The sequence below is a fragment of the Pan troglodytes genome, chromosome 11, assembly GCF_028858775.2.
Source record: "Pan troglodytes isolate AG18354 chromosome 11, NHGRI_mPanTro3-v2.0_pri, whole genome shotgun sequence".
Classification (NCBI taxonomy): domain Eukaryota; kingdom Metazoa; phylum Chordata; class Mammalia; order Primates; family Hominidae; genus Pan; species Pan troglodytes.
Genome location: NC_072409.2, coordinates 112,697,335 through 112,721,729, shown reverse-complemented (window position 1 = coordinate 112,721,729; position 24,395 = coordinate 112,697,335). Strand labels below are relative to the sequence as shown.

The 24,395-nt window shown below is 36.6% G+C and overlaps 1 protein-coding gene across 39 annotated transcripts in view; it reads right to left on the bottom strand.

Annotated features, from left to right (window-relative positions):
• Window positions 1–4,590: 4,590 nt before the first annotated feature.
• Window positions 4,591–24,395, bottom strand: part of RFX3 (regulatory factor X3) — a 308,560-nt gene continuing 288,755 nt past the window's right edge. For 21 of the 39 annotated variants that reach the window (XM_063787175.1, XM_063787190.1, XM_063787170.1 and 18 more), the window contains 2 exons: window positions 15,151–15,193; window positions 8,603–11,597 (listed from right to left, as the gene is read on the bottom strand). In XM_063787175.1, coding sequence (XP_063643245.1) covers window positions 11,335–11,597; window positions 15,151–15,193 — 306 coding nt within the window. In that variant the 3' untranslated portion in view covers window positions 8,603–11,334. 39 annotated transcript variants of the gene reach the window in all.

Here is a 24,395-nt window from a genome sequence, read left to right as displayed (position 1 = left end):
GGCGCCTATAATCCCAGCTACTTGGGAGGCTGAGGCAGGAGAATGGCTTGAGCCCGGGAGGTGGAGGTTGCAGTGAGCCGAGATTGCACCACTGCACTCCAGCCTGGGCAACTGAGTGGGAATCTGTCTCAAAAAAAAAAAAAAAAGATTCAGAGGTGGGAGAAATTCTGTCCAGCCACTATGTCCACTAAAAAAAAGACAAGTTTAAAAGGCAAATGAGTTGACTATAAAAAAATAATTTATAGAGAGAAATGGTCTATCCCCAAACTGTTGTCAGGGTGTCTGGAATACTTAAAAGAAACTCTGGGAGATTCAATGGTTATTTTTTGAACGCATGCAGGAAAGAAAACCTCAGAAGCATCTAAGCAACCAGAAGAAATATTTTTACCTCCTGGGAAGCCTGAATTGATTGAATGAGAAGTAAATTCTCCTTTGTCTGAGGTCTAGACTTCTGGAGATACCTCCTTTTTTTTTCTTTTTTCCTTTATCTTTGTTTAAATCAAGGATGTACTTTATCAGCAAAGCTTAATCACAGTTAAATAATATCCTAGTTAAGTCGACCAGGTTCCACTCTAGAGCAATTTCTGGAAATGATAGGATAAGCCCATTTTGCAAGATTACTGATTGGCAGTTAATGGAGCTCTCACACTTTTATTTTAGAGGGTAGTTAAAGAAGGTTACCTGTAGTAGCCTTTACTGAGGGCTTGCCACGTGTGAGCACCTGCTAAGTATTTAGAAAATATTGCATGGTCTTATAAATGTGTATTACTCAATTTACCCAGTGAGGTCACATAGTTAGTTAGTTGTGGGGTTGGGATTCAAGCCCAGATTTACCCGACTTCTAAGACTATCTCTAAACCAGTATACATATACCATTCTTTCCGGTCATTGCTTAGGGAAGAGATCTCATTTTCCTTCTAAATATACTCAGATTTGTAGAAGTTAAGTGAATTTCTCAAGAATGGAAATCTGGTAAGTTGCAGACTTATAATAAGACAGACAGTTCAGGCTTCTGACTTCCAGTCCTGAACACTTCCCCCATGTGATTATCTTACTTATCTCTAAGTCAGGAGAATGTTAATTACTTTAAGACTAAGATGGAAATCCCCCATGAACCTGGAAACTCAAATAGCAGAATGGACGAGGCTCTGCAGGGTCTCAGCAACTCAGCAACACAGACTTCCCCTCACCAAGGCTGATACGGCCATTGCTGCTGCTGAGCTGCTGAGCGCCAGCCTGCCCATAACAGAAGTGAACGCTAAGCTTCCTGAAGTGGCCGTATTCCCCAAGGGGACCAAGTGGCAGCTTTATTATGTAGGATCTTTTTCATCAAAGAGAGAAAAGCAACTCTCTTAAAGGAATAGAGAAATATTCCAGATGTAGATTTGCCTTTTCCATCATTCTTCCATTTATAGTTATTTTATTCATGAATATGATATCCTACACAATCCTACTACTGATTATAGAACTAATTATATGGTGAAGGGATGTGGGCTTTCACCACAGAATTCAGAAATCTCATGCGTTTCATCACACAGAAGCAGCTCACTTCATAGAACAAGAAATAGAACAGCCTGCTAAAGGCTCAGCCATGATATCAGCTGGGAGACAATAAGTACCCATCAATATTTGGCACTATTTCTCTCACAGTCAGAATACGTGGTTCCCGGAATCAAGGAATCTAGTTGGGAGTAGCCCCTTTTTACACCAAATAAGCCATTTACAAGATTTTTGCTTTTGAGGCCTCAAACATTGAGCTTAGTGACTTTGGAGGGCCAAGTTTTCAAGGCAGGATTGCTTCCACTTGGAAACCAAATCATGATTTTATCAAACTGGAAGCTGAGACTGTCAGTCCTAAGACTATCCCTTGACCAGTTTGGGATCCTCATGTTTCTGAACCAACAGGTAAGGAAGGCAGTTGCTCTAGTGATTCAGGTAGTTAAACACAGTTATAAAAAGGAAGTTGGATTATTGCTTCCTAATTGGAGCCAGGAGGACTATCCTGCTACTTGTCCTCTCAGGAGTCTCAGCTTCGTAGTCAATGGAAAACTGTGATAACCCAATAGACAAGACTGCAAGGAATGAAGGGTTGAGTCACCCTTTCAGCAACCTACCAAGTAGGCCCTAGCAGAGTAAGAACGTGCAATGAGTAGAGGAATTAGTAAGATGTGGTTATCAATTTAGGCCTAATGACCAACTAGGGAAGTGGGAACTATAGCAACTGTCTTAGTACTTATTTACCCAACTTTTATCTATATTCCATGTAAACAGAATTGTTGCATATAAACATTTTATCTGCATTTTATGGCCGCATTTTATCATTAAAGACACACAAAAAATTAACCCTTGACACTTCCTTGCAAATACTCCATTAAGCTTTCCTCAATTCCTCTGGGAGTGTGCAATCTAATTCTTGTCATGAGTGGATACAGTTCTAGATGAAGAATTATCACCAATATCTTTAAAATCAGTTAATTCTTCAGAAGCTCCAACTGAATTTTGCCATTTTGACTTTGATTATCATTGTTTCTATTGCATTGCAACTTGAGTATAAAATCGAGAGCAAATGGTTTTAGAGTTTGAAGGCTTCACTACAGCTTTTTGAACCCAAGAGAGCATAATCTTTTAAGATGATGCAAAGGCTTGGGGTTTATTATTTACTGTCGATAATAACAAATCAACTTGCTATTAGTAATTATTAATATGCTGTTTCTAGACTTGTCATTTTATAAGCTTAAATTAAGTTTGAAATTTAGTGGTAACATTCTAAACAGTGAGTTTTGGGTTGCATATAACTTTGAAAACGTGATGAAAGCTATGAAACTTCGCAGAAATACAGGCATACACACAAACTGCAAAATGTTCAAGTTTTATACAAGTTAAAACCTCAGTTTTAGAGGCTACTCCACATTCACATGTCTGTCTCCTTCAAAGTTGTGATTACTGATCATGAGACACTAGCTATGTGAACTCCATAGTCTCAGGAAATTTCATTACCTTTTATTTATATTTTCAAAGAGAGAGTGAGCAAGAGAGAGAAACTACATTACATTTAGATCAAAATGAAAAAATATTAGGTGATTGAATTGAATGGGTAAATAAAAATGAGTTACATTTCTCTGTCAGTAGGCTGAGTTCAAGTTTTGAAATGTCTGAGTTCCAAAGCAGAAGAAAATAATATTAAAAACTCACGGCAAGACTAGTATTATAGCCAAGTAATGCACTAATTATAAGAGATTTGAAAGACCTCAAATTTCCAAGAGAGATCAAATATGAAAATAAGATTAGAAACTGGGAACTCTTCATTTTGTATGAAAATTCCAAATATCTCAAAAGTGGCAATGGCTGCAACATAAAAATGCCCATATTGGTCAGATTATTTTTATTTCTACTCTAGTACTGTCTCTACTACTAGCTATAATTTTGCCTACCATTCTTTCATTTGTTTATTAAATAACATTATTTGGATACATTTCTAAGATACTGGTTTAAATGTGAGTTAAAATGAATTTGGTGTTTCTGTGGGCTAAGATGCCAATAGTGTAGTTTTTTTGTTTTTTGTTTTTATTTTTGATGGAGTCTCACTCTGTTGCCCAGGCTGGAGTGCAGTGGCACAATCTTGGCTCACTACAACCTCCACCTCCCAGGTTAAAGCGATTCTTCTGCCTCAGTCTCCCAAGTAGCTGGGACTATAGGTGCATGCCACCATGCCTGGGTAATTTATGTATTTTCAGTAGGATGGGGTTTCACGATATTGGCCAGGCTTTTCTCGAACTCCTGACCTCATGATCTGCCCGCCTCGTCCTCCCAAAGTGTTGGGATTACAGGCGTGAGCCACTGCGCCCAGCAATAGTGTATCTTTAGAGATAACTTTAGGCTATGATCTGGAAGTATTATGGTGGAGATTCCAAAAAGTATATTTTTTGCCTTGTATTTCTTTCTTTTAAAGAAACCCCAGATAAATGGGCTATTATATTCTAACAGGAGGATATATATATATATATATATATAGAGAGAGAGAGAGAGAGAGAGAGAGAGAGAGAGATTTGAAACAAAATTAAATGTGAGGTAAATCATTTTAAACTTGATTAGGCTGGTGGCTACATGATTGTATGTGTCTGTCAATACTCATAGAATTGTACACCATAAAGTGAATTTTCCTGTAGGTATTCAATGGAAAAAAACTGGCAGCATATATTCTTAACTGTGTTAAAATAAATTTTAATAAGCAAATTGAATGTAAGAAAGGAACTTGAGTGCCAAATACCAATGTGAAGTGACATAAAACACACACACTATGAACATCCAAAAATCTGGATTTACAATGGAAATGTCACAACGTCTGAAATTAAATCGCACTCAATCATTAATTTTCTTTGAGGGTAAGATTTGTACCCTGCTGGGCTTATAATTTTCTCTTTTTGTGCTGTTCATGTGTAAATATTGCCAATTTCATCTGACACAAAAAAGGAAAACAACTTAATTTTGTTTCTAAGTTAATGAATGGCAGATACTACCCTCCAGATGAGGTACTGTATTATTAGCCTCCAGGCAGTGATTTGAGGGGGAAAAAACCCAAGCCATTTCCAATGTATTTGTAACAAGGAAACAAATTTATTGATTTTAAAAGACAAGACACCATTTTGTTTTGAAAAACACAAGAAAGCTAGCCTGAGTTCAAGTCTGAAATATTCAGAAAAATCCTACTAATATCTTTAGTATGTTCCAGTCATTTGTTTAAACAACACACTAAAAGTTAATATATATTTTTATAATTATAAAAGTTCCCCAGTTATTGTACAGTACACAATACAAATCGCCCACAAACTATTATTTAGCTCCTGCCAATTTTGAGAGGACATGATATACTAAAAGATTTAGCATTTCTCACAAAAATCACATCAGGAAATACGTATTTACAAAATCAAATACATTATACAAAAAACCATCACATGTTATTCGGTAAAGATGTTTTTAAATAATTAAAAAGTTTATTCAACTGTAGTCCAAAAACTGGAAAAGAACATTACATTATCTCACACATACAATCTCTACAAAAGTTGCTTACCTCATTTACATAATATATTCAGTCGATTGTAAAATAAATGTTCAAATATCTCCTAGTGTTACTATGTTTCTGTGCTTGTGGGACTGAATAATGTAATCTGCCACTTACTAAGTGAAATTTAAATGATGGCACTTAAAAAAAAATACAGTATCTTAAAAAAACACAATGAAAGAAGTTTTACCTAGAAGGTACGAAAGCCCTGAGTGATAGTGAAGTTACTGATTGGTAAGCACTACAATTAACCTAATTAAAAGTTTACCACCTCAGGCACAAATTTCCAAGTTTTCTCAAGGCACTCACTTAAAGTTTCTGTAACCAATGCATTGGTCACCACCATAGGTCCAAATTGATGATAGAAATGAGTAGAGAAAAAAATTTGCTTTGGTACAAAAGATGCTTTTTAAACGAATAAAATTCAATAGATTCTTTATTGGGTCATTTAAAATTGTTGTTTAGCAAGTTAAAACAAGGCGATCGTTTCTTCAAATATACTAATTTACTGAAGGAAAAATTTACTTGGTTATCAACAGTCAATGGGAGTTTTTATATTTTCTTTCCTCCTCAGAATCAAAATTCTTCTAAAGAATATTTGTTGTCCTCGTTATTGAGCTACATAAACAATTCTTACCAAAGATTTTCATTACTCAGGGCTTCCAATCCCAACATCATAATTTATTTTAAAAAAAACAAAGGAAAGAGGGGAGAAAAAGAATCAAACCAGAACCAAATAAAAGAAGAGACAAAACACATTTTTCTTTTTAAAAAAACATATTATCAATTATTTCAAATGAAAGAAAAAAAAATCCTAGGCAGTCACTTTGTAAGTGGCTTTTACTATTTAAGTAAAATTGGTAAACTAAACTCAGGTCTACTGGCACATAAAATCACTAGCAGCAATGATCAAGGCATGCAAACTGAGAAGCATTTACAGTAAATCATCATGAAGAATTCAAAAGAAGAGAGTTAAATTAAAACCCTTTGAGTATTGCATGTTAACACATGAGTAATTTGCATGGTTTGACTTCCTCAACTGCCTAAAAAGCAACGTTTACGGCATACTTGCACTATGCTACGGATGCCTTTCACCAGACATCAGAATAGGTTACACTCTTATTTGCACCCAGCTAGGGCAGCGCAAGCACATCTGCAGACAACACTGCTTTCATGTTCGATCACGCAGGGAACAGAGGGAATCAAGTGCACGAAGAGATTCCCTTGAACAAAATCAGCAATGGCGTAAGCAGACTGACATTTAGAGATATCAGAAGCAGTAGTCATAGCATCTCCTGACAGATGAGCTTAAAATCAAGTGCTTTGCTCTCCATTCTATCTATATATAATTTTTTGACAAAGTATTAAAGTTTTGGAGCATAGATAAAATTATGCCCTGTGTGAAATTCCCAAACAATATTTTATGAGCGATCTAACTCCAAATAGCCTAACTGCCCCCAAAGAGTTCAGATTCTCTTAATCCACTCGAACTCGTTTCTTCCTAAGGCTTTACTTACACTTGTACTTTCTAAAGCTAAATAAATGAGATCTTTTGATTCATTTTGGGAAAAAAAAAGAAAAAAAAAGAAACTTAACCCTTTCTTTATACCTTTTAAAGGCAATCTAGGTACCTTCAATGTGCAGAGATCAGTTATGACATAGGTCTATCCAGGCCCATGTATTTGTCCTCCTTTTCTAGAGACTATGGTGTGATGCTAGAAAAGTTGATTTTTTTTTTTCTGTAAACAGTACACTTACTTAGATGGCAGTGAATATTTGGGAATAAATATATCAAGCCCTCTTGAAGAAAAATTAAGAGTTGTATATAAAATGCAAGTGTTCGGCGTGGAAACACTTTCCCTTCCTACCCCCCCTTTAAAAAAACAGCATAATTAGACATTTGGATATAGAGTATACTTTACCGGTCTAAGTCTAAATAAATGATCTGAAAGGCTTTTGTCCCCCATTGTATATCTTACAATGCTCAAAGGGTTAATACAAGGCATTACATCAAAGGGGTTTTCTAATACTAGAACTAAGCACTGAATTAATGCTTCTATTCCAGTTTTTAAAAATCACCAAACTTGCAGAAATACTAGGATTCCATTAATTGATTCGTTCTAACCATATACATGGAGGTTGTTCTGATCTAGCAACAAGCCCAATTTTCAACAGCACTGCATGCCAATCCTCCTCCCCCATGATCTGTTGTGATTCATACAGATCACAAAAGTTCTCATCTCAATTTTTGGATGGTTGTTATTTTCTCACCAAGAATGTGTGTGTCTGGGGGATATAATAAAGGTCAATTTATTGTATATAACCACTGCCTCAAATTGTACACAAAGGTGACTTGCCAAGTTTTTTCTTTCTACTTGTGTCCACACAGGGAGGACCAACATCACAGTGACACATTTTTTTTTTTTCCTTTTACACTAATGTTTCAAGCACAGCATTATTTTAGACATTTCAAATATATCATCTGAGGAATTTTTAAAAATTTGAAAATGCATTTAGCACTTTTAGACATTGCATTCATATAAAAAGATTCATGATTACGGCACTAAAACCGTATTCATTCCTGAATAACTTTTACAGCATTCTACAAGAACGTATTCATTTTTACTTGTCTACTACAAATCAAAGGCAGTCAATGCTGCACACTACTAATTTTAGGTATGCAGTGTTAAAACCATTTTCTAAATTTTACTTTTGTTTTTAAAGTACACCGTCTAAAGAGAGGTGCATAAACCGTGCTATACAGTACAAGAAAAATCACACAAAGGAAAGCAGATTTCTGAAAAGGCAGTAAGACTTATACAGTCAGTCCAAACACAGTTTGGATGAAAATCCTGAATAAGTGACTAGCAACTTGATAGCCAAAGAAAAAATTGAAAATTGGGCCATGTCTTCCAAGGAGATGGTTCATCCATTCCACCCTATTGTTCACTGGTTTCATGAATGCAAATCTTTTGAGTATGATTTTCAAACTATATGTCAAGATCAAACTATACCCATGATACTCAATCCTGTCATATGAAAATATCTTTTCTGAAACTTGAAAACAGTCAACATACCTTCCTTACATTCTTCCTCACTGAAAGTGTAGGACTTGGTTTATGTAGGTATATTTCATGACTAGTGATTGGTTATAATTGCAAGAAATACAAAGAAGTCTTAAAATGTGTACTTGTGTCATTTGTGAATAAATCTGTTGAGTGTTCGTGTCTAATATTATTTAGAAAACCCACACTTTCAGTGAGTGAAAAAAGGGAAAAATGGAAATAAATGCAATAAATGTGATTGCTCAATTTGCTCAAATGTATAAATTGTTTTTATTTTCTCATATATTTTTCACAATTCAAATTCGAAATTGATGAAAATGTTTGTGTGTATGTCTGTGCATGTTTTACTGTGAACTACAAATAACTAGAAGTAGCATAAACCATAGGTCTTCTTTTTATGTTTTGATCCAAACTACTTACACTAATCACAAAGAATATTCCTAATATTCATAAAGGAGATCAGAATATTTTTATGGAGTCAAGTTCAAATGTAATAATGTTTTATTAGTTCTTAATCTGTCCTAATTTAGAACAAACCATGAACAATTGGAAGAAATGTTGAATCCTGGAGCATCCCCGATCCCTAAGCCTCATCAATCTAAATTTGCCCATTATTATCAGATTCCTGTAATGATACAAATATATCCAACATTAAATTAAACAATGATAATAAATACATTTAAAGTCATTCAATAAACAAAATGAAACCAGTAAATACATTTGGTCCAATACAGATATAGTATCACTCAAAGGATGGCGGGTAGAGACAGGAAACTGAAAAAATTCAGAAAGGAGAGCCAAAATGAAGAGTGTTTTTTCAATTTTTGATTTTAATTTTACCTGTCAACACTTCCTATGCACAATGAAGTAGATACATGAACTTTTGCAGATTATCATGTTGTGTTTGCCTTTTGTGTGTGTGTGTTTTGGTACAAACCCATTGTCTTTTTGGGAGGAAAAAGGGGGACAGTAATTTAAATGACATTTAGATGCAGGTGGTGCTACTATGCTAGTGAAGGCTTTCAAATATATGAGTGAGTTGTATAATAAAAAATTTGGATCCGTTTTTAAAATTACATCTAAAATATTTAAATTTTACTTAAGAAATGTTGTTGATGTTATTTGAGTAGTCTGAGGCAATTAAGCAACAACAGCTTAAATACACTGTGCATTACCCGATAAGCCATTTGGTATTTCTAACTTTACAGACTGGCTCACCTGTTCTTTCCAACCCCCCACCCCCCTTACCCCAATACCACTGGAAAGATAAACATCTTGGGTTTAATATAGGCCTCATTTGATAATCTGTCAATCATTTTGTGCTTTCCTTTTTTTTTGGCTTTATTATCTATTTATTTTTGCTGATTAGTTTTTTACAACTATTTAAATGAACAGATGTGCCTTTCCTGTGTTTTAATCATTAAATAATTTGAGTGCTTAAAAGAACCTTGGCTTTTCATGCAAATTAAAATGGGGCTGGGTGTAACTCTCTAGGATCTCACCTTCTGACTTTATAGCAGACTCCTGCCCCATGGGCACTCATGTGTCCATGTGGACTCACCAGCACCTAGACACACAGACAAACATTTAGACTGAAAAGATGCACTTCGATAAGTACCTGCTTACTTTGTTAACTTTCTAAAATTGTAACTAAGTAAGAATGGTCTAAAACATATATGATTTTATGTTAACAAGTTGGTATTAAAACTAGCCTGCTATTCCACACCCTTAAGCAATCTGATTTGTAATCAAGTAATATTCAGCTCTAAGAATAAAAAATAGATCCACGGTCACTCAAAGAGGGAAACTGATTTTTGTCTTTTTGTTTTGCTTTGTTTTCCCTAAATTTCCTTTGAAGAACATGTCACCTGTCCTTACTTCAGGAATCTGAAAATGACAGGCACACTTTGTCAAATGGATTGAAGAGTTAGTCACATGAACAAAATAAACCTTACTAAACCTTAGCTTCAGTTCTGTTTTAAGGCACCATGTAATAGCCGAGGTACGATGATCCCTGATGTACATTCTTCAATGGCAATGGTCCATCCAGCCACCTATCCAAATCCTACAGAATTGGGGATAAGTAACAGTGAGGTGTGCCAGTTACACTGCCTTCAGGTTCTGTTTACAATTTAAATCCACATACTTTAGAAACCAGGAAATAGTTTTGAAGGAAATAACGTTATGTAGGTTGCTACATTCCTTGCATTCTATAAATTCTCGTTTATAATAGCAGCATATTGAACTACTATTAGGAAAAAGACCTGGAATAAAAGAAAGTCATCCAAATGGAATGGTTTCCTGTATGTCCAGCTCAGCATAAGTAGCATGTACACTTAAAAAAAAAAAGTCAAGTCTTTTTTTTCTGCTTCAGTATCTAACTATAACAGCCCCCACTTAACAGCAGAATGCATCTGTGCAGTGGTCCCAAATACAGAATCAGTAGTCTTTAAACAGAGGAATTGGTATGCAAATAATAGTTAAAATTCAATGTTTAACGGAAGCTTGCATTGTTAACATGGTTTAATAATTATGTACACAAATTATGTACATATTAGCATAATCTCTTGCAATTCTGTCATTTACTCTGAACTGATAAATGTACAGCTCAATTTTTCCTCAGAGAAAAATAGATGACCTTCCAAACCCTCTAGCACTATAATAAAAATGCTCTGTATTCTCTCTCCGTACTCAAAATGTTATCAAAATAGTGTCTTATGGTTCTGTCCAATGAAAAGCACCTTTCAAAAGCAAATTTGATGCATCTGCTGCCAAATGGGCATGCCTCCAGTGTAAATCAAAAAAATCATTTCTTTTGATATTTCACAGAAGTGCATCTAATTAAAAAACTTACACATGAAATCATACACCAAGACTAACAATCAACAATAAAATATTTTAAGCTACAAAAAATGTAAATTACTTTTTAATTATAAGAAAACAAAACATTGACATTAAGTGTTGTAAAAATCCTTCTTGACACCTGAAACTAAGGGAAAAAATTCATTATTAAGAAGCAAATAATTTGTTTACGTTAAAAAAAAAGATCTGGCAAAATACATACACCCATTCCATTTCACAACTCCAAAAAGTTAATGTTCAGCACAGATAGAATTTGACAACAGTCGACCTTCAGGCTTATTAAATTTTCAACTTAAGCCCAATATCAACAGGGTTAATGTAAGCTGGAAAAATACGCTTTAATATTCTTTAGACTGCAGTGTAGGTATTTCCTGTAGCGCTGCACTGTCTGATAGTCTGAGTACTTGTGACAATGTGCTCGCTGTGAATTGGATTCAGGAGGCTTGGTTGCACGCCAGTCTCGAGAACAGGCTGCATGCAGCCCACTGGAAATGCCTGGCTCAGCTCTGTTTTCTCTCTTTTGGCTTGAGGCTCTGAAGAGTCATCCAGTTCTTCATCCATTTCACTTTCTACTTCACTGCCTTCATCTGCACAAACAAATAATACCAAGACTATCATCGAAGACAAATTAGAAAATAGCAATCAACAGGTGCTTTAGAAACACTTTAATATAGGACATTACGAAAGCAACAGCTTAGCTCTTCTCAGGAAACAAAGCTTAGGGGTTTTCTTCTCATCAGATTTTATTCATATCAATGCTGTACTGATGCATCTATAATTCTTTCAAACATAGTGAGATTAATTTACTTTTGGCAATTTGTGATTGATACTTTGTTAACTTTTTTTTAAAAAAGGCCTTTGGAATTTCCCTAAGTGTTATATTAAATAATGGCATAATTTGTGTCATAATAAAGTAGTCACTTTGGTATGTTATGCTGGCTTTTGGGGAATGTACTGAGCTGAAAACGCAAACACAAAAAAAGTGTTGTTTCCTCCAAAAATCTACACTAAATATAAATTTTATCTATGCTAGCGTTAATGTATAAGACCTATGTTGATTCTTAATATTACTATTCCATGTATAAACAGAGGCTGCTGTAAGACTTTCTGGCACTCATCAATGTTATAGATGGTCACAGTATTAAATAAACCCTTAATTTTTATTATAAAAATTATTAAGGTTGAGGCAGTAGTATCAGATTAAAAATGTGCAATGGATTTCTATTCTTGGCAACTGATACGGTTAATAGCTGGTATTCATTTCTGGAAATTAAATGCATTATATAGTCACTGTTACCCCCAAATTGTAATACGTTTTAAATTAACTAAAGCATCATTATAATAGAATGCCATTTAATTTTTTCCAGTATGCACTGTTAAAATTCAAAAGTACATTAGAGAGAGAAAATGCACATATACAGATTTACTATTGTGTGAGAGTCTCCTCAGAATACCTCTTCATGAGGGATAATTACAGTGGCTTGTATAAACAGAGTCAGGTCTCCATTCTCTACTGTTCTATGGCATATCACATACAATGAATGTGCAACAAGTATCTCTTTAGTCAGATTAAGCTGGATTCCTTGCAAGCAGTAAGATTTTAGCTTTACCACTCGGCAGACACCCACAGCAAAAATCTCTGCTAATGCAGCTGTCTCTATAAACAAGGCCCCTTGACTTTTCTTATTTCATTATGATTGGGGCAAAGTTTGTTCTAGAAAAAAGCAGTGAGAGGTAAAAGGGCTTCCATATATGGTTGTACAGTGTACAGCCACCAGGAGCAAGGTCTGACAAATGGCAATTTGTGATTAAACAGGTGGAGATTAACATGCATTACCTAGAAATGTGTGTCATGCATTAGCGACCAATAAAACAAAGAAGTGCTCTTAGATGAGGCAAAAGACAACTTGGCCCACCTACTTTATCAAGTTACCTTTTTGCCTCTGGTAAATGAACTTAATGATAATATTTGAGTGTGTCAGAACAAGTATATTCAAAGGGTTGAAGGGCTACAGGGAGAGGGATACCTTTTGTAGACATTTACTTCAACAAGAGGGTATACTTGAAACATGTTTGCAGGACATGTTTTGGTTTTTCATGTTTTTATACATAAAACAAAAATGTCTGTAAGGATCTTAACACAAACTCTTCATGGTGGCAGTCTCTTATGGTTGTGATAATAAAGCTTCACTTTCTGTAGTTTCTAATTCTCTGTATTATTTGTAATTTTTCTATGGAGCAAATATCCCTTATATTATCAAGAATAAGAATTCTCATTTTGTGGGAGAAGCCCTCAAAACCTCCTAGGATTTCACATTCAATCTTTAGGTCCTGAGTATGCCCATCTGGCTCTATCTCAAGAGCCATCAAGAGGTCTGGGGGTAAATGGGACCAGCGAGGCCACATCCAGCAGGTGAGGACAAGTCACACTGCTTCTCTGCTCCCTGTCCACAGACTTCCCTGTACCTAAGAAATTAGTGTCAAAATAATAAAAAAAGGGAGCACTGAAAAGACAAAAGCTCATTTTCAGGCAGGGAGGGCAGTGGAGACAAAGTGAGGAAAGTTCTTCTGTCTATTTTGTTGTGGATGGAAAGGGTAGTGAGATAATGGACTGGACAATTTAAGTGTTCCAGGTAGGTTTTGCTTAGGTCTATCTCTGGGTGACAGGTTTCCTTTGGAGAACTTACAAAGCAACTTATAAAAGCAAGCCCATTCTCCAGGTCCTAAGGACAAAGGAATGTAACTCTGTAGACATTTTATGCTTCTATAAAAACTCGAAGACACTTTCTAGAAATCTACTTCAGGTTATGGAAATTTGGTGCATAAAAACTAAAATGAGGCGCTACAGGAGTTTACAGAAGACTGTGGTTCAACACCGTGTGAAGAAGCCTGGCTGGAATTCAGTCTCTGACTGAGCAGTAAAACTCTACTGTCCTTCTGGACACCCTGGGATGAAAACCCTAAATTTGGGTTATAAGGCTTTGGTGTGAGTATATCATCAATGTTGCTTTATGTGGGACATGGATATCAATTACCACCTTTCTTGCTCTAAAATTACTAATTAATATCATCATTGACTTATTTTTCTAAGGGTTATTTGGTTAATCCTATAGAGTATATATTTGTAGCAACAATTTTTTTGGCTATAATTTTCTCATTTCCCTGCGCTGCTAGTGTACTGAGTACCTTAATATGGCACACTTTGGCGAATAGCGCTGAACCTCTTTACAGACTCCCCACGTACTTCCTTTCACCTCATTTTGCCAAGTGGCTCTGGCCTGGAAGGGCGAAGTGCATAGTTCTCCCCAGTTTTTGTGCATTTTGTGCCTGTCGCCGATAGTCAATAACCACAACAATTCTTTAACACCTCAAGAGACCTCCCACCCTCCGCCACCTTTTAAAAGAAAGGGCTCTGTTTCCTGCAGTGTTTAATAGAAAATTTACTTGTTTTTAAAAAATTGCACTGGTATTTTTATCAGTATTGTTTTGTTTCTGCTCTGCTTATAAAGGTGGGTAAGATTTGTGTGCTCTATCCGCATTCTATCTCCCCCTAAGTCCACCTTGCTTTTTTTATTGTGTGATTTTGTTGATCCTGAGGTTCTTCAGAAATATATATCATGTTATCATATTATACTGTATATTAGAGTGGCAATGCTGGTATTAAAATTTCAGAAGTACATATGTTACCTTTTTCATCTATACCACTACTAATCTTGCATTTACAGTAAACCTCACTGCTATCTCTGAGTTCTTTTTCTACACACAAGTAGGAACTGGTGAGGTAGGTGAGCCGAGGAATCTTTTTTCTTGCCTGGTGGGCCTTGAATAAAAATGTCTCTTCCAATTTTATCACTTATCTCCAGGACTCTAGCCATGGTCAGAAATAATTTCTTGTTGCTTGTAATGAACTTCAGGCAAAAAGTATAAAGAACTTTATAACTACATTTAAATTCAGTTATCTGCATTTAATATACCTCATATGTAGAAGGCATAGGGATGGGGAAAAATGGAGAAATAATGAAAAGACAGGAGTTTCCTATTTATCTAGGATTTGTATGCCACTTCCACAAAATCAGAGTGTTGTAAACATATACTGTATTTTCCTCTGTAAGAATTTATTAGTAAATAAAAGTTCTTAAAATGTACATTATTTTCGATTCTTACCTTTATCCAGATTTCCAGGAGACACGGCATTTAAATCACCAAACTGCAAAACAATAGTCATTTGTGCAATAGTTAATATAGGGCAGAATAAAATAATACTCTATCAGTCTGTAGTAAAAATGCCAATCTATGACTCTTTAAAACTGTAAACTAGTGGCCATTTTGATCTCTAATTACATGGATCACATAATTTTCCAATCAAACTTGTCAAATTTGAACACTTTAAATTATGTCACAATTTAGCTGTCTTAGCCTCTTTGCAGAAGGATAACAATTTTCTCTGCTTTCCTTGCTCCATTTTACCTTTTATTATTTCAACTCAGCAATGAAGAAATAGGAGCCTGGATGGCTTGGATGAAGACTGATGTGGCAAAACGAATTTGGAAAAGCCCCAATCAAGCAGGACACATCAGCTCCACCCCCTACACTTGGCAGATGAGTCCACCTGGAAGTCTCTACATTAGAGAAACAATATCCAGCAGTTTGGCTGAACTCTATTTTTAAAGCTTTTATTAGTAAAAAAGGAAAATAGATACTCCAAAATTGAGGGTATTTGTTTTTACAAAATCTTTGAGACTTCTCTCAGATAATAGGGTCTCACTTTAAAAAGAAAAGCATCTGATCATTACTAATGCCAACAAAAAGAGCTTGAAACAATATAGAACAATTAATAGCCTTCGGCTTAGACATTATTTTCTAACTTTTAGTTCAATAGTTTGATAATTTTACAATGAGAAAACACATTTTGAGAATCTCATGAACAAAGATGGATACACTGAAATAAAAAGTGAATAGAGTAACAAAGCTAATCAAAAAAAGGTGAAGTGAAACTGCAAAGCATCTACTTTTAAAACAGTAAACATTACTTTTTTAAGGTAAAAAGTCATTATTAGAAATTCAGATTTCTCAACAGGCTTAGAAAGGATGAGGCAGAAATTCTACTTACATTCGGAAGTTTGCTTATAAAGAGTTCCATGATAGGAGTATTTTTTTCATCTACAAGGTTTGTCTATAAAGTAATAAAACTGATCTTATTTTGCAAACATACACATATTTTTTTCCTTACCTAGACAAGTACTGTTCTTCACAGTAGCTACCTTGGGAGCTTATACATTTATTCCAAGGTCCAGGGTTCTGGAATCCCTCTTTGACAATTTCAAGAGTTAGTTTATGCATCATTAGGAAAGCCCATCTTGTTATTTTACATCCAACTATGGCTCCAAACAACACTCCAGATTTTATTTACTACACTTGGTCCTGGGATGATTTGACTACTCAACAAAATTAAATTCACCTCTGCCACAATTCAGGTTGCTTAAAATAATGTCATTTTACCTTTATTTCTTAGCATTTCAGAGGCATTCCACAACATTTTTAAGCCATAGAAGCATTACTGGAACAAATGTGTAGCCTTCCTAGGTGACTGCTTTGAAGGAGACAGGGGCCTCCTAGACATGTAATTATTAGTATGTTTATTTGAAAGTCTGCCTCACTGTTTTAGAGCTATTTTTTAGAGTTATTAAAAGTAACGGAAAAAACCGCTATTACTTTTGTACCAACCTAATACATCCCACGGGGCAACAAATATAAATCATAAATACTGAAGTTTTGCAGTTGTTCTTGATCACATAGGTCAGGTCTTTGTATAAGTCTAAATAAAAATTCAGTTTAAATTATGTGGGTTTTCTTGAATGAAAGAATATAATCTAAACAACAAAAACCCAAAGGGATTCTTCATCAATTTTTGGTATTATTTAAATATTTTAGAACTATAAACAGAGAATGTTCAAAACTGAAGGATCATTTAACAGTTATTACTAACTGACATAACACAAGAAGATACAGATTTAAGGGAATACTTAACACTTAAGTTCTTGAAAGGAGTTGGCAGTGATGATTCTAAACATACCTTTATACTGATAAAAAGCGAGTATTCTATTTGCTGTTGAAAAGTCTCTGCAAGTTGTTTGTAGTTAAGTTATTATTGCTATTGCTGATCAATAATATCACACAAAGTGTCTAAAACCAAACTCTGGACATATTTGAAAATTATCTTCAAAAGAAACATTGCATTTAGTTGCTACTTAACTCTGAAAACATGACAACTTCCTTAATACAAAGATTTTCCTTAGATGTTTCTACTTAATACGAATAATACATTTGATAATTCAGAGGCTGAAAACAGAAACCAAAACAGCTGAAATCTCAGTGATTGTTATTATCATTAACAAAAATCCGGTTACATACTAAATTCCGAGGCTTGTCATTATGCACTATGGGGGACAATGTACAAAGAATCTCAGAGACACTGTCAATGCCTCTAGGTGTCTCTGGGATCAACGACAAAGTTTCACATGTACAGCAAATAGAGAGAGTAGATTAAAAATTTTAAAAATCCTGTGAAGAAGAGATAAGATTTTACTATCCTATAGAGCTGAAGGTAAAGGCTTTTATATGCATTTTACATGTGAGGGGACAATAGATGTAAAGTTACAGAGGAAAAAACACTTTAACCCTATAGATAGGCTGCATGAGATCCGCAAAATCAGTTCACTTACTCATTTAGTCAATACATGTTTATTGAGGATATACTACGTGCCAGGCACTATGCCAGCCAATTCTAGTCAGATCAATTTGGAAATATTCCTGTCTTCAGGAGGTAAGTAGCAGACATTCCCTATATTCTGAAGGGTAGGTAGGTTAGCAGAAAAATGAGCACTTAGGAAACCTCAGGGAAGGTTTTAGAAGTATAGGGTTCAAGTCTTAGAAATGGAAACCAATTGCATGGGTTTATGGCATGCAACAAGTCAAGGAGCAGGAAGGAAGGGTATGAACAGTGGCAGGGAAGATTGAGAGCAGGCAGAAGAAAAATAGTACCATAGATAGGGGCCAGATGACAAGATTAGGCCAGCACAAATCAAAAACAGAAGAGAGGTCAGGCATGGTGGCTCACACCTGTAATCCCAGCACTTTGGGAGGCTGAGGCGGGTGGATCACCTGAGGTCAGGAGTTCGAGATCAGCCTGTCCAACATAGTGAAACCCCATCTCCACTAAAAATATAAAAATTAGCTGGGCATGGTGGCGGAGGCAGGAGAATCACTTGAACCTGGGAGGCGAAGGTTGCAGTGGGCTGAGATCGTGCCACTGCACTCCAGCCTGGGCAACAGGAGCGAAACTCTGTCTCAAAAACAAGCAAGCAAGCAAGCAAACAAACAAAAAACAGAAGAGGAGGAAGCAGTAAAAGATTTAGATGAAAAAAAAAGGAAGCTCACAAGAAACTATAGCGATTATTATGAAGTTACAGCACCACGAATTGGGAAAACTTACTGTTTTGTAATTTCTCCTCTTGCACAAAGGATTAGAGGGGCCTACTCTTCACTGACGTGACATCTTACCACTTATAAGGTGTGTCTGTGGTTCAGTATACGGTAGGCTTTCTCTCAAACAGACTGCGAGTGTCACACAGTCAATATTGCTTCCCTGAAGCTTTCCTGGCAGCCCTATCTTGAGTATCACCATCCCTGTCACTCTCAGTCACCGCATCATGCTCACTTCCTACAAAGCATCCACCACAACCTGCAGAACTTATTTTGTTTCCTCACCTAATATATGTCTTCCCAACCAAAATGTCACTGCCATGGGTAAGAAAGTTCATTTGTTCTCTTCATAAATGTATCCCACCTGGTATAGTGCCTGATACACATTAAAGGCTGAATAAATACTTACCAGATGAATGAATTTACTTCCCCATTTCAGCCTCACCAAAACAACTTAGGAATTTGGCAAGTTAAGTGTTTACATTTCATCTTACAGCTATTGAAAACAATGAGTTGATTAGTCTAATGTCATGTAGTAAATATGGTGTTGTTAGATTTGAGACCAGATATTCTCCTTGGTTTAGAATCTGAGAGAGAGAGAGAGAGAGAGAGAGAAATGGGATGGGATGTGGGGTGAGAGAGGGAGGGGAGGGAGGGGAAGGGAACAGAGAGAGACAGACAGAGAGAAACACCCACACATGGAGGAAGAAATATAAATTAAGGGATTTTAAAAGTACTCTGGAGTTAGAAAGTATATGGCCTTCAATGTATGAATTCACATTCCATCAGTCAGAGAGATAAATAGGAAACGTTCCGAAGAGAAACTAGAACGGACAGTAGAGAAAGCATGTCTATTGTTTGAGAGATGAAATACTTCCTATCCTGTAGACTATTTCCTCTAGGTCCTGACTAGGGTCAAAATAATGAACACCTCACTGGACAGCAGCAGGCTGGGAAATGCATGCTCCAGGCAGCGAGTGAGAGTCTATTAGCACAAATATTCGTGTAAGACTAGCAATGTCCATGAAGTATAAGTGGGCAACAGTTTAGCACAGTCAGGGCAATGATCGGCAGGATCCCTGAGAGACCCTGGGTTGTGGCCAGGCAGCTGGATTGTTCATTACAGGATTTTGAGGCCTAGTATCTGTCCCTGAGCATAATGAGAGGAACCTGGCTCAGCGTGGGAGAATGCAGCCCACAGGTGCATTAAAGAGACCACTGCACATTCAATTCAGCAACAGCTGACTTTTCATAGTGAGGCAGGCAAGCCTTGTTCTGTAATGTTTGGGCACTGAAACAATGCAGAGGAAGTCAGGGTGCCTAGACAGCAAACAGGTGGGGATCCATGGTGGGGGCCAAGAGACAGAGATTGGAACAGAAGTAGGAGAGAAGGAAAGAGCTCAGGGGATTGGGATGAAGGCCTCACCCTTAGGGACACCTTCCCTGCTGGAAGAGCTTACCCCACCCTGAGGAGAAAGAATTAGTGAGTAATCATAATCACATTTATGTTATACGTATCATTAATTCTTTGTAAGCACAGCCATCGCTTGCTAATTGTTTAACCAAATCTGTAACAAGTTCCCCAACAGTGTTAATTTGGATCTTTCCAAAGAACCAAGTTAAAGTACTTCGCATAGTGCCTGGCACATAGGAAGCACTTAACAATTGAACACCATTATCAATATTGTTATTACGTATAAGTATCATCATTATCTCCCAAGAACTGTAAACCAGACATGCAGAATCAGTCCGACTCTACTATCCCAGAACTCTGAAAGGATACCAAAAGCTGCACAGAAAAATTGCATCTTACAGAAAATCTCCCTGTTAGTATATCCAGATTACAGATTTACGGCTAGGCACATTTTCATCCTTCCTCTCTCTCTGTCTCTTTCTCTATTTATATGTCCAAGTCTAATATCACTATGTTAACTATCACCCAGGAAACAAAATAAAACAAAACTGATAGCAGCAAAATACGAAAGTGTATGGTCTAGAAGAGGGGCCGGCACACTTTTTCAGTAAGGGACCAGATGGTAAATATTTTAGGCTTTACAGTCCATTAGGACTCTGTCACAGTTATTCAACCCTACCAGTGTAGTGCAAAAATAGCCATAGATAACAGGTATATGAATGTGTGTAACATAGCTCTAATAAAACTTTACAAAAACAAGGCTGGGCACAGTGGCTTATGCTTGTAATACTAGCACTTTGGGAAGCACAGGTGTGCGTATTGCTTAAGCCCAGGAGTTTGAGGCTAGCCTGGGCAACATGGCAAAACCCCATCTCTACAAAAAAATACAAAAAAGTTAGCGGGGCGTGGTGGCACACGCCTGTAGTCCCAGCTAGTTGGGAGGCTAAGGTAGGAGAATCACCATCCAAGGTGGTCGAGGCTTCAGTGAGCTGTGATCGTGCCACTGTACTCCAGCCTGGGTGACAGAGCAAGACCCAGTCTCAAAACAAACAAACAAACAAACAAAAAAACCCAAAAGCACCCCACCCCAAAATCAAACCACTTCATTTACAAAAACAGATGATGAGCTGGATAGGGCCTGTGGACCACTGTTTGCTGACACCTGACTGGAGGAACAGCTTGTAAGACCCTGGAAGACCTGCTCCAGCTCATTAACAGTGAAGGGAACAGAAGATTTTTATCTTTGAGAAAGGTATATAAGGACTTGGGTCACAGGAAGGATATAGAACCAGAGCCTTCAAGAGAGGACAGCTCATGCATATGGGCATCAACTGATGAAGGTCACAAGGGAAAAAATAAGAGTCAGCTTTTATAGACAGAAATGAGTTAGAAAAATAATCTTCCTCCACTTGCGCTGGGTACTTGCATATACAGGCAAAGAGAGACAGACCAAAGCTGGTGTTTAATTGTATGCATTCGTGGATGAAGACGGAAGAAGCCGAGAATGACAGAAAAGATTTCATTAAAGTTTGCAAGACAAGAGATTAGGGAAAAGTTTACATGCGTTATTCAGGTGGGGCAAGCTTCCCTAATGGGACATTTGCTCCAATTTGGATGGCAGGTGAAGACGTAAAGAGAGAGTCTAATATAGAAGTTTTCCATAGGTAAAAGCAAATAGGGAGTGTTCCAGATGATGACGGCTTTCAGGGTGGGTCATCAATGGAGAAAGGACAGTACGATGTGTGGCAAGGAGAGGTGGAAGCAAGAAAAAATAATATACTGGAGGAAGAACCTATAATCCGTAAGTCATCAATGAGCAATATTCATTCAGAGGAATACAGCTTTCATACTGTAACATACCTATTGCTGCTGCAACAAATCACCACAGTTAGTGGCTAAAAACAAGACAAACTTATTATTTTGTCATTCTGGAGGTCAGAACTTCTAAATGGGTTTGCAGTCACTAAAATCAAGGTGTTGGCAGAGTTGTGGTTCTTTCTGAAGTGTCTAGAAAAGAATTTTTTTACCTCTTTTTCAGCTTCTAGAGGTTGTCACCATTCCTTGGTTTCTGGCCTCCTTCCATTTTCAAAGCCAGTGATGTCAGGTTGAGTCTCACACATTGCATCACTCTGACACAGATTCTTCCACCTCTCTCTTCATGTTAGTATGTAGTATTCTACATACTAACAATGTAGTTACTCTTGTAACTACATTGGGCACACCTGGATAATCCAGGATAATCTCCCCATTTAAATTCAACCAATTAGCAACCTTAGTTCCACTTATAACTTAATATATTCACAGGTTCCAGGGATTAAGATGTAGACATTTTAATGCCCATTCTACTGCTTATCACACATACCTAAGTTATTTTTTTAAATTATCACATTTGCTTGAGTGAAACCATATGACGTTTTTTTTTCTAGTATTGGAGGAAACACATCCAATCCGATTAAGCTATTTGGGACATAGCAATTTTTTCCTCAATTTTGTTTATGTTCCTCACTAAGGATAGGGTACAGTGGTATATAGGAATCAATTAATCTTTTATGATATATTTGCCACTAGTACATTTGTACTTTATTTTTCATTTACAGACTTTTAATTTTACATACAAGTTCCTATCGGTCTGAAAGTGTTTACAGCATACATTTCAAGGCCTAGGCTGTTGAAACCATACATGCATCTAAAAAGTCTATGAGGTTCACAGAGCTGAACGTTGTCAAGGAAGTTGACAAGGAAGTCATTCAGAGAAAGAAGTGGAAACCAAAATTGAGGAAACCAAAATATACTGAGGGGTAGTAGGGCCAGAGCAGTCCTAAGCTCCATATCCAAAATAATATGTTAAAGTACACACTAAGGAAGAGGATATATCCCGGTCCTCTGCACAGTTTCAGGAGCACCAACCCACGCTACCAGCTGCACCACAAGCAGCCCCAAAGACCTTGGAAAGCCCTCTGTGTCAGCACTTCTCAATGGTTCCACGAGGATCCATGCTGTGCAGAGGTGGGCAGTCAGAGGTCAAGGTGCTGGCATGTTATCAGATGGCGGAAGTGACCACAGGCAGTGGACACAGCAGAACACACAAAGCAGACACCACATTGCTAGAAGCATTCCTGCTGACATGGGAACATGATAATCAGCCACAGATAGTCCACATATGTGAAAATGTTAACCAGAAAAGACTACTCACTTGAGGGTCATCAGGTACCTTGGAGACCAGTTCTGCCAGCAAATGGTAACTTTAGATAAACAAATGTAGGGGAGAAAATATGTATGTGTATATGTATACATTTTGCCAGTTTCTGTGAATGAAACATTTGCTCTAGGAAAGAAGATTTTTAAGCTGTCACAGGCCCGAAGAACAAATGATTATAAACTTTTCTGAAATAGTTTCTATCTTGTGGCTGGAATAAGATATCTCTTTGGGAAGCTACCTTTTAACTTGCTTAAATTCTATACATTATCCTTTCTCTCCACTTCACAAGTACTTACAAAACCTTTCATTCATTTCTACTATTTAAGATTTAATTCAAGTCTAGCTATGACTGTCTAGTTAGAACTAATTATGTTTATGCTTCTTCTCTAATGTTCCCATTTTCTTTTCTAATTGACTTGTTTTCCCACTCTATTTTGTTGTTTGTGTTTTTCAAAGCATTGAATTAGTTTGCCTTTGATTACCACTTTGGCTACATACCAAAGAATGCTGTTGGATTCTTTGTAATTCCATGAATCATCTGACTCAACATTCAAAAATTGTTTGCAGAGTATTCTTCCAGTAGCAGTACAGTATTATCAATGCCTTCATAAGTCTTTTTTTTATCTGTTTTATCAATTTCAACTTTAAGTTTATCTTTGTATGGTCCAAAAAATGATGATCTAATTATATACATTATTACTTGGATTGTCAATGCAGAATTGGTATTTAAAAATCTAACCCAGAGTAGGAAGGCAATCAAATACTTATCAGATATTTACATATTTATGGAAAGGGGAAGGAGATGGAACTAACAAAGATCAGGAACCTACTATGTGCCTGTCTGCCTGCCTATCTACTCTACTTACCTACCTAAATTAATCTTCACAAAAGCCCTATGAAAAAATGTCCTTATGCTTGTTTTGTTGAGGAGAAAACTAAGACTCAAGCAAGGATATTATATATAACTTTCCCAGGGTGCAAAGATATTAAATGGGAAATATAGAATTTAAATACAGGAATGGAGCACCGCATGGGCGGAACAACATAAGAAGTGGAGCCAGCCTGACCTGGGTTTGAATCACAACTCTACCACTATCCCACGCCTGAGCCCATGAGATCAAGGCTGCGGTGAGCTGTGATTGTGCCACTGCACTCCAACTTGGGTGACAGAGCAAGACCCTGTCTCAAAAAAAAAAAAAAAAAAATTGTGTGATCCCAGACAAGTTAAACTATTTGAGCCTTAGACTTCCCAATATATGAACAGACAGTTCACAACGTGAGGACTGAATCTGTTCATGTTTGCAAAGGGGCCTA